The following is a 15,211-nucleotide window of genomic DNA, read 5'->3' on the forward strand; positions in this document are numbered from 1 at the left end:
CGTCTGATAGCCAGGTTGTGTTACCTTGCCAATGAGTTGAGGGTCTGCCGACATGCCTCTCGTCACATATCAGTCTGCTACCTAGGTAGTGTTGGTCCGGAAATGTCGGTCCGGAAGGTTTGAAACCTCAATATGGGGCGTCCGGAAACCAACAGCATATTCAGAGCCCTCTCATTACATGCATGAGCGGGACTTTTGATCTGATGTGGATCTTAACTTTCAGTAATCAGCACCAACAGCGTGACAAGCACCTCAACAGAATATGTGCCCCGGGCCAGCACGCATAGGCTATTAGACAGGACTGTTCAGTTATGGTCGAACAAGTAGACTGCATCGACGTCACCGTTTATAAAGCAGCAATATCCTCAGTCCTTTTGCTACTGTGGTGACCTCTGAAGATCTGTCCCCATGGAAGAAAGGCAACTACCGACTTTGGGATGTCTCGCGCCGCTGTGCCACCATCGACTGGTCGGAAGATTCCAGCTCGCACACAAAAGCAGTCGTTCGGGCTTCTGAGATACTACACGTTCTTTTTTAGACGTATTTGATTAGAATTTCATTTTAGGTGCCTTTCCCTAGTTCCTTTTTCTTTTCGTTTTCAATGATCCTACACCAAATCTCCTGAGATGGCAACCAACCGAGAGACTCCTGTCTACATGGCATCACCACCAGATGGTAGACCGCGATTCGACGGAAGTGCAAACCGAAAATTCGAAATGGGCCTCGCGAGTGTAGTCATGACATTCATAGTGTTTGCGGTGGTAGCACTTCGTGTCCTGACAAGGAAATACGTGGTTAAAATGCGGTTGCGGGTAGACGACTGTGGGTTCCGCTAGAAACCTTGGAGCCCCGGCACATTGAACTAACCATTGGTATTCCAGACTTTGCGATTGCTGCACTAATTGCGACGATTCTCTTGACTGTCACCAATGCAATACGTATGCCACCGACTCCTGGGATCTACAAGTATCGCGATCACTGATGTGTATCAAACAGAGCGAAATCTCGGGATCGGGTTGCACAGTAAATACCTCCCCGAACCAGAGAACAACTCCTTGCCGATATTTAAAATTGCTAACCCAAGCCTAGTTTGGAATGTTTTATATGACGATTTCGCGCGAGGCTTACAAGTTGTGAGTTGCGCAGTTTCGCGCAGTTTGAGGAGCTATAAGCTGACTTTGTTCAGTGGACCATCGTCTCCACATCATTCTACTGCCTTGCCATTACATTTGCAAAACTCAGTCTACTCCTTTTGTATCTTCAACTCTCGCCAGTCGAATCGTTCCGCATCGCGGTTTGGTTCCTCATTGTCTTCGTATCCGGATACTCACTGGCATACATTTTGATCATGATCTTTCGATGTTTTCCTCTTGCTGCCGCATGGGACATGACAATTGTTGGTGCAAGATGCTATAACCAGGTCACCGTGATGCTGGTTTTGAGCATTTCAAATATTTTGGTGGATGCAGCGCTTTTTATCCTGCCACTCCCCATCCTGCTGCCTCTACAGATGAAGACCCGGCGAAAGATATCTCTGATACTTCTCTTTGCGACTGGAGGACTGTAAGTCAACACAATAGCCGGATACCAAACCGCGCAAAATTATCTGTGAGCTAACTTCAATCCGGTAGTGGATGTGCGGCGGCTATTATTAGGACAATCATAATGTTCACAGGAACCATGAGCTCGCCTGATTATACATGGGACGTTATACCCACATACTACTGGTGCTACGTCGAGGTTGGCGCAGGCATAGTATGCTCATCTGTCCCAGCACTTCGGCCGTTGGCCAGTCGGTACATGCGGTCCGTGTTGACGAGGAGCCGTGGTGCGGTCGTCGGGTCAGAAGAGAATGCTCCAGAGATGCCGTACTCGAGCGTCCTCAGCATGAATAGGAAACGCCGGGCTACGCGTGACGAGCTTCATGAACTCAATATCCAAGATGGTATCTCGATCTTACACAGCTCAAAACAGGAGGTAACCGTGGTTCGGGATGACGAGGAAAGGCTTTGGCCCACCGGGGAGTCTCGCAAGGAGCTGGAGCTACATCCGCAATCTACGTACGCCTCAAGCAACGGTGCACTTGGGACGGATGATGGTAGTTCGAGCACTTTGGGTGTGGGTGGAGCGTTTGACAAGTAGTGAGCCCTGAAATTACTCGGTACCAACGTTACTAGGTACCGTGAAGCTCAGATTACGACGCCAGATACTAGTATATAACATGATCTCACATAGATCGTGAAACCAACGAGATGAATATCTAGATTCACTTTCTTTTCACACATGTTTGTCATCATACTAACACCTTCATCAAGTAGTAAACACATAAGACCAAGAGTTTAAACAGCGTATACTACTAATAAGAAACAAAAGAACATAATGGAAGTTATTAGAGGTTAAGTAGAGCCTGCTCTATTACTAATTACTGGATTGGGTATGTGGTGTGGACCTTAGGAGATAGGGAGTATGTATAATAAGAACCTAAGCTAAGCCCCTAGAGCGCTTACCACCTTATAAAGGCGCTATATATATCCTAAGTACTATATTTAAGTAACATTTATCCTTATAGCTTATATAACATTTTAATATAATATTTAAATATTACACTACCTTTTTCTATATTTAAATATATTTTTAAACTTTAATTACTAACTTTAATACTAACTACTAACTTTAACGCTAACTATTAACTTTATTTATTAACTTTTAAAGGGTTTCTTTTTAACCTCCTTTAGCCCTATTATACTTAAATATATAAAAAGTTACATAATATTTAAATTTATAAAAAAGTAAGTTAATAATTTAAAATATAATTAAATAATTAAATATTATATTAAAATATTATGAAAGCTATAGGGATAAATGTTACTTAACCACATCCCCTCTATGTCCTCGGACGTATACGGAATAGAAGCGAAACCACATATGCCTCTGTGTAATATATTGCACTCAAATGCTGGCTTCCACAGACGCCGTGTGTCAGGACTGACGTGACAGGTTGACCTAATTGATATGAACATTGGGTCACATATTGCTGCTGCCATTGGGGCAGATTTGAGAGTGATTTGGGTTGCTTCCACCATGTTGGCGACTTCTGCAAAGCCAGTACGTCGTGGATTGTCAGTTGACCCGCGGTCTACTCTGTGCATAATTGCTTCCTCACAGGGGAATGCCGCTCTGTACAGTGAACATAATGCATGTTGTAGCATTTGGACAGTAAGCTCGACCTCATGGCGGTAGCGCTCCACTACATGAAAAGCCAGTCGCCGCATTCCGGAGCGCCGATTCAAGCTATTTACTTGGCAAGAAACCCTCAAGCGTTGTCGATGCTGGACATCTTGTCGAGGCTGACACATAACAACAAGGGTCGCTTTTTTTTGCCTGCTTGGCATCGGCAAATGGTTTATCTAGACTACTTGGCGTTTATTCCTTATCTCCACAGAAGAGTACGTATCAATTGTTGCTTTTATAGCCGACCGGGCCGGACGGAAACGCGCATGGTTTCCTTCACCGAAAACATTGCCGTATCTTTTGATCCTGTTTACATGAGATAATAATCTTATTAGATAATTTTTTTTTCTTCCTAGAGCAGTCATAAAGTTTCAACGTTTGACAATATCAATCTACTTTGTGACTCTGATCGAGGTCAGGAAAGGCGATGCCGGCCCTTTTCCCTTGGCAATGGTCCTAGAAAGTAAATTTCCGAAGGCCACCCCATAGACAGGGGGAAGCAGGCGCGTCTATAAGGAAGCCTCCTCCATAAACAACATCTCGGGACTCTTTATTATTGGTAATTCAAACCTCTACAGAATCAGCCATGCGATCCTTACTCAATCTGCTTCCCTTGCTAGGGGGCTTTTATTCTCTGACAGAGGCGAAGCCACTGGATCGGCCTCTTGTGACATTCCTCTCTCCTTCACAGATCAGCGCAGGAAGCGCTCACAACGTTATTATCGCGTACGAAACCAATGCCGACGGCGAACTTACTATCACTTACGGCTCATGCGATGGTGCTGCTGTTGTCTCGGATGCAAAGCAGCTTGTCGGTACAACTCATGTCGGTGGCCATCCCCTAGCCGCACGACATGTAGACCATGAAGGCAGGCGACCAACCAAGTTCGTCTGGTTGACTCCCACTGACACGACTGGTGGATGTCTTCATGCCTTCCTCGACGGTGAGCTGGTGGGGCAATCCGAGGATCTTCCAGTTGCCAAGCGCGTGGCTCGACGAAGTGCAAAAAGGTCGTTCGTGGAAGTGGCAGGAGACGACAGCATGTGGTTCAACGGTGTGGCCTATTTGGAACAGAAAGAGCCTGATGGATCATTTGTCGCCGCCGCAAAGAACAAGTCTTTTGGTATCCTCGGTGCTGGCATGTCTGGACTAATGTCTTCTGTGAGCCTTAAGTTGCCGGTTCTCATTGATCTCTATGTGCTTGGACTAACTATTACGATCGCAGTTGCTGCTGGACTCTGTCGGTATCCACAACTGGAAGATCTTGGAGTCGTCTGATCGTCTTGGCGGCCGCTTCAGGACTGTCTATCTCAACGGCACCTCCCCTGAGGAAGGCCAGTATCACGAGCTTGGGCCTATGCGTTTTCCGGTCGAGATCACAGACTCTGAGACCAATGAGACGTTTCCATTTAATGATCAACGCATCATTTTCCAGCTGGCTGATGTACTCAACGAGCTCAACAGCGGGAATGAGTCGGTGCAAGTCAAATTTTGGGATTGGATTCAGAGCTCTCCCAACACCCCTGTTGATTCTCCATTCCGACGGTCTGACGGTACCTTCCCCGGAAAGACAGAGGTAGCAACCGACCCGGCCTACTTCAACCCTACTGTCTATCATAACGCCACTGCTGCAGCAGAAGCCATCAATGCTCTGGACAGTTTTAAAGGCCTCGACGCGGAACGAATTCGCTTGTTCGCCACCAACATTTTTGCAGCCTACAAGCAAGCTAAGGAGGACGGCATGTTCGACTACTCGGAAGTTTCCTACCTGCGAGATGTCATTAAAACCGACGTCAACACCACTGACGAGGTTGCACTATCTCATATTTACTGGCCCATGTGGGAATACGAAACTGTCTACTTCCTGGCCAGCAGGTGGCTTACTGTTCAAGGCGGTCTCAGCAGGCTCCCAGCTGCCTTCGAGCCTCTGATGAAGGGAAGAGTCCAGTACGGCGCCAAGGTAAACGGTTTACACTACAACGAAAACAACACTGTGTCTGTCTCTTGGAAACCTACCGGAGCTGAGCCCTTCGAGACTACTGACAGGGTTGAGAACTTCGACTACGTACTAAACAGTGTCCCGCTTAACTTGTTAAAGTTCTGGGATCTGCCCCCATACTCAAGCTTGTTGAAGCGAGCTGTTGATCGAACGCTATTCGCCAACGCTGTTAAGGTCGCTATTCAGTTCAAGACTCGGTTCTGGGAACACCTTGAGCGGCCCATTTTTGGCGGTTGCACCCGCATCACCAAGCCGCAGCTCGGCCAGGTCTGCTACCCCTCGTGGGATTTCAATGCTACTGGACCAGGCACAATGCTTGCATCGTACCTCTCCGACTACGAGGCGACCGTTGCTTGTGCCATGTCGGAACAGGAGCACCTTGCTTATATCAAACGGGCTCTTATTCAAGTTCACGGCGATGTTGTGGAAGAAAATTGGACGGGCATCTCCGCTCGGCACTGCTGGGAACAGGACGAACATCATGCTGGTGCCTTTACGATGCAGATATTCTCACAGCAAGATCTGTACCTTCCCGCTTTCTATGAGACTCAATTCAACACCATCTTTATCGGCGAGGCGGCTACCTTTACGCATACGTGGACTTTTAGTGCTCTCGAGAGTGCTCTCAGGGGAACTGTTCAGCTGCTTCTAGATATGGGCCTAGTGGATGAAGCCAAACAAATCACCAACACCTGGATGGCGCGTTTCATTGACATCTAGACTAGGAGCGATGTCAATTGCAGGTCAAGGATGCAGTCGTTTTGCCCGTCCCACCTAGGCATCATCGAATCATGCTTGGGCCGCAGCCGAAACAGAATTCTACATCTATGCCATTCAATGCATAAAGTAGTCCCCTGTAGATTAGCATATTATAATATTTAGTATTACTCAATTAGTGAATCTTTAAGGATTGACCTGGAATGAGTATATTTGGGTGTGAGGAAATGCCAGTCATGATGCCAATATGCTGCCTACGTCAAAAATCCTTTCGACCCATCTCTTGCTGTGTTCACCAAGGTACTAGGTACAAACGCAACACCAACTCTGTTATATACCTGCACTCCAAAATCTACCCTCGATGACTCGGCGGATACTAGCAATACGGCCAGACTTGTCCGAACATCATCTTGAGGACCCTCCGAGGGCTCCATGAGCCTACCCAACACCACACATTTGGTCGGTTTTCGAGAGCTCGCTCCATCAGTCACATCCAGTATGATTCGGGGCACCTGAACCATCAAGGAAGAAGACGGCTCTAGATCCCTGACAATGACAGTCATCATGCTAGTCTTCGGAGGATCGTTACCGCTGTACCACCTCTTCGGACCACTACCTGTCCAGGGCGGTTGGAGATCGTGTTTGAAGCTGGCCCAGTCCATCTTGCGGAAGGGCAGATCGAGGTATTCAATCTGGCCTTCATATGTCATCCATGACCACGTCGGTGGCGCGGCGCCGTCAAACTCGATTTTCTTCATCGACACGCATTCAGAAGCGCGACGCCAGAGCATGCTTCTCCTGAGGATGCCGAGGTTGTTTTCATCGTGCAGGGCTCCGAAGCCACCAGTGAAAGCAAAGCTCTCCACGAGTCGTTTCTCCAGTCCAGATATTGCAAAAGGGCGGTCGGTCTGCCTAGTGAGAGCAAGGCGGGAGTACCTCATGCACAGATCCTGATGCAGCAGGATTTTGCCCCCGCGGGACGACTCCATGGCGACGGTCGGAAAATTCGGGTCGCCCAGAAACGACGCGAGTGTACTGCAGGCAATAGCATTAGAGCCGAGTGTTCAATACTGACAGACCTCACCGGGTCTCTAGGGCTAGGCTAATTCACTCACTTGTGCATTTTTGTCATGGTCTCGGCCCAGACGCCTTTGCCACATTCGAAATATGTCTGCGTGTCGGTGAAATAAATGGTTCTTCGCGCCAGTGCCCTTTCTTGCAAAACCCAGCCACGACCATTGAGATTGCTCTCTAGAACGTCCCGATTGAAGTCATCAATAAATTCAGACACAAACACTGGCGGCTTGTTTTCTTGCTGAAACGAGATGCTTTGTCTCTGGGAACGTTGCTTGAGGAAGCCATCATCCTGCCCCGTGGACGAGCTTGCTGCCAAGACACAGTATGCATTGCTGAAGACATCTTCCATACGGGTAGACTCCTCCTTGAAATCGCCGTCTTTGCCTTGAATGATGCATATGGAATCGATCCACAGGTACTCCAATCCCAAGGCTCTGGTGATTGTGACTGCGTGTCGGAATGTACGGGGCAGACTATCAAATTCCATACCCGTGGTGTGGCGCGAGATATTGGATCGGAGAGTGCGGAAATGCGGAGGATCTCCCCATGGATGCGATAGAGCAGTATATGACATACTGTCCGTAGATTTTGTACCAATTAGTCTGAGTTCCGGTGTGTCCTGGTTTCCAACATGAATAAGTCTGGTTGGAAGCGACCTGTTCTGGTTCTTGCCACAGGCAGCGTGATTCAAGTCGCAGTCCGTCAGCCATTGCCGGATGAGCTTGATGTGAGCGGCTCCACCAGGTTGCGGAAGTTGAGGAAGGCCTCCTTGAAGGTGGCCTTCGAAATTCTTGACTTTCTGTACCAGGCCTAGGAACGTAGTCAGCAACCAATCAGTGGTGTAATTTTGTAACAATGAGAGCATACTGGGGCCTTCATTGAGTGTCAATATGGGTGGGTACCCTTCGTTGAGTCTCAGGTGCGACCCGCTTCTGTCGAAGTAGATCTTCTGGTCACGACCCTGAATGACTCCGTTGCATTTCCCCCATAGCATGCTGCAGAAGTCGCAGCTCCTTGATCGAGCCTCAAGTTCTCTTGTGTTATCGTGGATCTGGAACTTTTCATGCCAAAGATCCAGTTTCATGCACCGTGTACACAGAATGGCGGGCGAGTATGGTCTGACAACCGCCTCAGCCCACAGAGTCGGATCCAAGAAGAGGGTGTGAACGAGAGAATTGTCAATCGTGAACTCCCAGGTGTTGTGGAGCTGTGGTAGAGGCATTAACCCTGCGACGCATCTATAATATCATCATCATGACTCACAGGCTACAGCTCAAATAGTCAGTCGGCAATTCAACCTAATTCAACCTGTATCGTAATGAATATTGCCCACTTACTTCCTGCATATTTTCGTTTAGCTAGTGAGCTGTCATGAAAATCATTCAAATACGTACATGCTGTCAATAGCTTCAGTAATCTGTGCAAATTTGTTTCAATGACAAGGGGCATGGGTACATACTGTCTATTTGCTGGTGAGACAATGCTATATATTAGTTGTGTGAAGTAGTGCTGGGCTATTTGCTCACATACTGAAGCCCACATAAGAGTCAGTGGTTGCTTCTCGCAGTGTGGGCAGAATGATTTGTACATACGGTTTGTAACTATTGCAAATGCGCATTCTCATGATCAGCAAGACTTTCCGCTGACGTACAATTTTGCTTCGGAAGCTTTTCGGCTCACTGTTGCCTACTGCCGCTTCTAATACTTCGTTGACAGGGAACAGAAAAAGAGAACAGGACCAAGGATGAAGTTTCTACCAAATATTTTAAGTAGTACCGCGCAACCTCACCTGATGTTCCTGCTGCCTTGATGTTGCAGGGCCGGATGCTTGTTGTACGATGGATGGTCCCGACAATTCGCTTCGCGGCCTCCCTGTAAACCAGTAAGCCTCGTTGTCTTTACCCTTGTCACAGATTTCTTCCAAATCAGAACATAATTTCTCAGCCTTAGCGCGTTTCCGCCCGTCATTTGGAGCTGAAACCGAGCCACCAGACAAAATATTAGATGGCCTGTTGTCTGGTAGGTTGACAACCAGAAGTCTGTCTGTTACGATCCTCAACAGGTCTTTGGTGGCTGTCGTCCGCTGGCACTCTGGGTCATTCTGAATGCGTGAGATACAGTCCAATACAACCTTGCGTAGCTGAGCCTGTGTCTTGCCCGTTTCAGGAACGAACTCCCAGTAGGGAAATCTCTGCCCTGTATCACCATTCAGGCTTTGGATGAAGTTGCTTAAAGCGGTCGGTCCGTACAGAAGCCAGACAAGCAGCTCCAGTATTATGCAACCCATAGACCAGCAGTCATATTGACGAGAGCGACCTGCATTCGGTAAGGTATAAACCTCGGGCGGCTCATAGGATGGGGTGGCGTTGAGAGTACTAGTAGGGCCTCGGTCCTGCGTTGCTGCAACATGATGCTTTGCTAGGCCCATATCTGCAATCTTCCATACCCCAACCTTTGTGGCATCCTTAAATATCAGGATGTTTTCAGGTTTCAAATCTCCATGTCGGTAGGATCCTTGGTTCTGGCCTGGGACGGCAAGAAGTCCGGGCTGGGCTGAAGACCCGTCTTTTTGATAGGTATGTAGCGCCGATAGAGCGGAGAACAACCCTCCCAGCTGCCCTGTGACCTCTTCGACTAGTCTTGCCGTCACATTGGGCCACAGATCTCCCTTGTAGAGGTCTCGCAGGCTCCCTCCGTCTGCCCACTGGAACATGAAATAGTGCCGCGGCCCTTTCGTGAAAATGCTTTTCACTGTGACAATGTGCTTATGTTTCAGACGACTAGTATCCTCAAGCGCCTGGGCCTCAGCCTCCCACGCCTTGAAGACCTTCTTGGCTTTGTCGTCTTTGCCACCTTTTTCACCACTGGCCGCTGACGCTTTCAATTCTTTGATAGCAGCATTCGCCAAGAGTCCATTATGCTGTGAATTCTCAGTCAGCCATACGGATGATACAAATTTCCAATGAAATTTATCACCTTTCTCATTGGGTCTTCTTGGTGAGATTTGAGGATGGTGACTTGGTAAACATCCCCGAACGTGCCCTCCTTTCTCACCGGGTCGACGTATGTGAATGGTAGGATGATCTCCGTTCCAAAATGGAACCTTGTGAACACTTTTGGAAACACGGGAACCAAAACTTTCCACTGATCGCTCCGAAAATTTCTCCTACTCAGCAGATCCCATTGGTAGAAACAGGGTGGGAATTGATTTTCAGCCTCGATAACGGGCAAGTCGTCGTCTCCGAACTGGTGTGTTTTGAAAGCCTCCATTGCTGCCCGTAGACCACACGATGGATTGTTCAGAATGCTGATTATTAGAAGCTTCTTGGCTGATGCAGCGACGTAGTTAACGAGAGCTTGGTCAACCTCTCTTTTGCTTGGGGTCAATCGTTCTGCGGGGTTGATGGGGAAGAGTTCATTCGCGACGGAAGCCGGAGTGACGAGAGTATCGACAGTGCCGTTAGGTATGAAGTGAATATTGGTTGAATCAGGAAATACTGAAAATTGGAGAGACGTGGCAAGGGCATCTCTTAGACTCTTCGCCTGCTCTGAGCGGGAGGAGGTTGGGTCTCCGGAAGGAGCCATGATTTGCCGCATCAATTCTCGTTTACGCAGGATTGAAGAAAGACCACACATAATTCGGGAGGAACACTGGGACTCAGCAAAGGCTTGATCGATTCTGAGTGTCAAGATTTCTGTGTTCGTTGTTTATCAGTCAACCACCTTTCGCGCCCCGAGCCCGTTTTGGAGGACACACTGCATGTAGCAGGCATCTAGGCGAGATGGCGAACCATCGGATCGTCCCGATGGGTCGCAGATCCCACCTGGATCTGGTGAGATTGAGCACACTGGACAGACAGAAGCCGGGGGGGTGGTCAGGGGCTGCAGGCCGTCCATAGTATCATGCGGCATCCGCCATGCGGTTCTAGCTCTTTGTGTCACACGCCAGCGATATGTCCTCCAGCCCTCCAGCCACGTCCGGCACACTGCCGCCGCCACATTACATGTGCACCCCCTCTCAGCACCCTCTTTATTGGGGGCGGTAAAGAACGATTTCGAAAAGCTAGGTCTAGCGTAATAAAGGAAAGTGCATTAATGATAGGTATACATTCACCAAATGGCGCTGGATGGAGCCAACCCCCACATCAGCCGCAAGCGACCTCTCAGATTACTGGTGTTTATTTTCGTGCCGAGTGGCCGAGCACACCCACCCATTCATGGTGGGCGCCAGGGGCCAGCCAGGCTTGGCAAGTCCGTACCCACTATGGCGCGTCAGGCTCCCCTCTGGTTGCCGCGCGTTATCAAATTGCGCATGCCGCGATGTCACTCAAAGACAAGTCGGCTGGAGCAGAGATGTTGTACACGTTCCTCACAACCTACATTGACATCAGCTTGGAATTGCGCCTACCGATACCCGGGGTAACGTACCCGTATTTGGTAAGATCCTGGGAATTTGGCGCTCAGTAACTCTATCAATTTGCCGGCATCTATTCGCCTATGTGGAATTTCCTGTGGAGGCCTGCCGTTTGCATGGCTCGAGGATGAGCTTGCGTCCAGGCTGGACAGTCGTTCCTGGCGGCACGGGTCCATAGAACTTGGTCAACGAGGTCTTGCAGACTGGATGATTTCAAAGGTTCAAGTGCTCTTGAGAATGATTTTTGGCAGCCGCTGCTTAGGTAAGACGTTGGATGATAACGCTGATCCAGACTGAGAGCAGAATTCATGAGATGCAGCAAGGTATTCATATAAATATTCAATAGAAGGAGCGAATCTCTGCAGGCTGTGCAAGTAGAAAAACGTCAAGGGACAGCCGGAGGCACCCGTTTCCCTTTGTGGTGGTGTGGCCGCGAAGGGGCCGGCTGAGCTAGGCTAGTCGGGTGACCTGTAGTTTCTCAAAAGCCTTCGGGCGTCTGACGCCCCTGCGTATCAGGAAGGTGACGAGATAATAAATGCACTTTGCCTTTTGTAGGCCAGTGGTGTGATGTGTCAGCCCCTTTGGCTGACACGGGAGCCTCAGAGCCTCGCCCTACAATCTGTGGTGGAGAAATAGCTTATGCCAATATTTGGGCAAAATGGCCTTGGTTTGGGTGGCAGGTCTGCGGCCATGACACCCATCCTGCGCAGTCCGTGGGACCACTCAGCTGCCTGCATATTGTGGCATGGTTCTGCAGCCATACCGGGGCTGGGGTCGATGTTGGCCCCATGCCTCGGTTTCGGAGCTAAAACTGGGTGCTAAGTGTGAGCTGAAGTCGCTAGACGGGTGGGTGTGTTTTTACACATAGAACTGTGGCCTCGTGGATTGACTGTGACTGGGTGGGAGGGTAAGGAGATGGCTGAGCCCCTGGCGGTGCGGTTGGTGTGTGTGCCTAGGTAGGAAGAGTAGAAGAATATACTAAGTACTCAACCAAGTCCTCCTTGTCATAATAGCCAGGTGCGGGTCTTAAAGCCCAATGTCTCCATGGGTCATCGACACCAAATAATAGAACAGACTTCCACTCAATGTCATTGCTTTCACTTGACATTTTGAGCACAAATCTTTCATTTTAAACTCGGTCCCTTCTGGGGTTACTTCTTCTGAGTTCTGTGGTGGGCTACCGTAGGTGACTGTGAGGATCCTGCATGTGTCATGGGACCTCAAAGTGAAGCAATGGCCCCCAACATATCAACATGTGAGATACATGGTTCCCAAGGCCGTAAGTTCAATGGAGGAGGGAAAAGGAATAGAATTCCTGAGCCGATGTCGCCTGTACTCTCCTTTGTTTGCATAACCTCAGGTTATTGACAGATTGAAGAAATGCTCAACTGATTTCAATGAAAACAGTCAAGATGGCCCACACACTGCCGGTTAGGACACGACAACATGGCATCCGCCCAGCTGTTGACCCCATGTATGTTTTGCATGGTCCTGAAGAGCAATTAGACCGCAAGCAATCAGTCGAAGAGGATGATGAGCTGTTGATCGTAAGTCTCACCATGGAGGCAAGCCAGCAAAGGATAGACCGGGGACCTGACTTTACCTGGCCACATTTCAGGGCGAGCCTGCCAGATCGGAAACCTGGCCGGGGCCGGATGTGATATCGATAGCCGCCATGAAAGGGCGTGGCATCCCAGACCTCGGACGTGGACCTGGTTACTCCCCTGCCTTGACCGCGGAACATTCACTCGTCACAGATTTGGGACTTCGAGGCCGCGACATAGCAGCCGAGACCGACACTGCACAAGTCGACTCAGTATCGAAATCCATCTTCATTTCGCAGAATACTAAACTTTCAGATCGTCTTGTAACTGCTCTCCAGAAGATTCCAGGCCACAGTGAGAAGCATGGGTATTATCCAGAGAAGACATTCAACAGTCTGATCAACGAGGAATGCGTCAAGAGAGAACTCGAGCAGTGTTTTCGGGGTGTTCTTGCCCCCGCAAGACTCCACCTGTACACCGGAATGATATGCGGTCGGGATGACTCAAAAGCCGCCAAGTATCTCTTATCGTTCAAGAAGATATTCGCCATCTTGAGATTGAGTGGAAAGCTCAGCTCTATTCTACTTTTTATTGATGAGGGTGTTGCAGATCAACACTTACCATTAGAGAAGGTGGTCCCACCCCTCGCACATCCAAACATGTATCAGCTCGTACGGAAGGGAGATGCTGGTGCAGTCTATCGACCCTTGGCCTGCTTCCAGGACTGGGACCAATTGGAGTTGATGCGATTCGAGGAGTGGCAGTGGACGACATTGCCCCCGTTTTTCTACAAAACGAAGCGCACACGGGTTGGACATTTCGTATTACCCGACCAGGTTCCACTTCCTTTCACATCCGACAGCCGATATGACAAGACCGGCGGAGAGAAATACGAAGTTGAGAGCGGGTTCAGCCGTGTGTTTAAAGTGGACATACATCCTGAGCAACATGGGTTCCACGGCCCCAAGGTCTGTCTTCCTTCTGCGTGGGGCCCGATCGTATTACGATTTGTATTAGGCTGACTTGTTCCTCTCAGTTCTCGTGCCGGTACTTTGCAGTCAAGTGTTTGCATTCACCGAGCAGAGAAAGGTTTGACAGCGAAGTAAATGTTCTCCGGAAGTTCAATGATGCAACACATCCACATCTGACCTCATTACTGGCCACATACGAACAGTTCAACAAGTTCTATCTCATTTTCCCTCATGCAGAGGCCAACCTGGAAGAGTACTGGAGGGACCGAAACCCACAGCCTGAAATGCGGATCTCGACCATTAGGTGGATGGCGGATCAATGTCGCGGCCTAGCCAATGGTTTGACCCAAATTCATCGATGGAATTCACCTCCCCACTCTGGGCATGAACGGAGACCCCGGAGCCTCACAGTGCCGGAGGCAACCTCTCACGGTAGCGAGCTAATAGGACACCATGGAGATATCAAACCGCAGAATCTGCTTTGGTTTCAAAACCCTGATGGGGGCCCCGATGAAGGGGTACTCAAAATCACAGATTTTGGCCAAACCGAGTTCAAAGCTGGTCGCACGACTTTCAATAAATCCGGAAGACTGGCACCTGTCTCCCCAAGCTTTCGGCCTCCTGAGTATGACATAAAAGGAGGTAATGGCCGTTCTCATGATATCTGGGCTTTGGGGTGCGTGTATCTGGACTTCATTGCCTGGATACTCGGAGGCTGGGAGTTGATTCAGGAGTTTACAAGTGCAAGACAATCACGAGACTCGGGTTGGCATAACATGGAAACAGATGTCTACTTCGATATAACGAATGAAGCTCAAAGGAAAGTAGCCACTATCAAGCCGGCTGTCACCAGGGTAAGTCAAACCCATATATGCCCCCGTACGAAAATGGTGCTGCTTTCGCATTCTGATCAAAGGTAAATAGTTCATTGCCAAGTTTCATGATCACCCGAACTGTACCGAGTATCTGCACCAATTTCTGAACCTCATTCAATTCGACATGTTGCATGTCATACCGCACGACCCCATATTGAAGGAGAGCCGGGTGGACGTCCACGATCTTAATCCCAAGCTAGCTGAACTCTGCAGAAAATGCCAGGACGAAGAATATGCTTTAACTCCGGCAAGCTGGGCTAAGGATCCTAGTAAGACGCTTCTGAAAAGTTATGCCGACGCTGCCAGGTCATGAAACCCGAGACATAGGTTGTCGTCTGTTTGCAAGGCCGGGCCTTTGAGCGTATACCACTTCAATGCTGTA

General features: G+C 49.1%; 5 protein-coding genes across 5 annotated transcripts; 3 read left to right on the forward strand and 2 right to left on the reverse strand.

Moving 5' to 3' along the window:
• Positions 1-1,680: 1,680 nt before the first annotated feature.
• Positions 1,681-2,142, forward strand: KVR01_012304 (uncharacterized protein; the record flags this gene model as incomplete). The annotated part of the gene is made up of 1 exon (XM_044787455.1): positions 1,681-2,142. One exon carries the CDS (start codon positions 1,681-1,683, stop codon positions 2,140-2,142), a length of 462 nt encoding a protein of 153 aa, XP_044638882.1.
• Positions 2,143-4,273: 2,131 nt separating this feature from the next.
• On the forward strand, positions 4,274-5,951 carry KVR01_012284 (uncharacterized protein; the record flags this gene model as incomplete). The annotated part of the gene is made up of 2 exons (XM_044784323.1): positions 4,274-4,393; positions 4,458-5,951. The coding sequence occupies 2 exons, from the start codon at positions 4,274-4,276 to the stop codon at positions 5,949-5,951; spliced, it is 1,614 nt and encodes a 537-aa protein (XP_044638862.1).
• A 251-nt stretch (positions 5,952-6,202) lies between these two features.
• Positions 6,203-8,641, reverse strand: KVR01_012223 (uncharacterized protein; the record flags this gene model as incomplete). Its single annotated transcript, XM_044786563.1, has 5 exons — positions 8,485-8,641; positions 8,363-8,422; positions 7,893-8,291; positions 7,064-7,835; positions 6,203-6,983 (listed from the first exon to the last, which is right to left on the reverse strand). Exons 3-5 carry the CDS (start codon positions 8,245-8,247, stop codon positions 6,203-6,205), a joined length of 1,908 nt encoding a protein of 635 aa, XP_044638801.1. The 5' UTR covers positions 8,248-8,291; positions 8,363-8,422; positions 8,485-8,641.
• A 732-nt stretch (positions 8,642-9,373) lies between these two features.
• KVR01_012250 (uncharacterized protein) lies at positions 9,374-10,610 on the reverse strand (the record flags this gene model as incomplete). The annotated part of the gene is made up of 3 exons (XM_044790818.1): positions 9,374-9,400; positions 9,472-9,945; positions 10,002-10,610. The coding sequence occupies 3 exons, from the start codon at positions 10,608-10,610 to the stop codon at positions 9,374-9,376; spliced, it is 1,110 nt and encodes a 369-aa protein (XP_044638828.1).
• Positions 10,611-12,851: 2,241 nt separating this feature from the next.
• KVR01_012280 (uncharacterized protein) lies at positions 12,852-15,142 on the forward strand (the record flags this gene model as incomplete). The annotated part of the gene is made up of 4 exons (XM_044789021.1): positions 12,852-12,986; positions 13,058-13,951; positions 14,020-14,808; positions 14,879-15,142. 4 exons carry the CDS (start codon positions 12,852-12,854, stop codon positions 15,140-15,142), a joined length of 2,082 nt encoding a protein of 693 aa, XP_044638858.1.
• Between the last annotated feature and the right edge of the window lie 69 nt (positions 15,143-15,211).

The sequence above is a fragment of the Diaporthe batatas genome (genome assembly GCF_019321695.1).
Source record: "Diaporthe batatas strain CRI 302-4 chromosome Unknown Contig00018, whole genome shotgun sequence".
NCBI lineage: Eukaryota > Fungi > Ascomycota > Sordariomycetes > Diaporthales > Diaporthaceae > Diaporthe > Diaporthe batatas.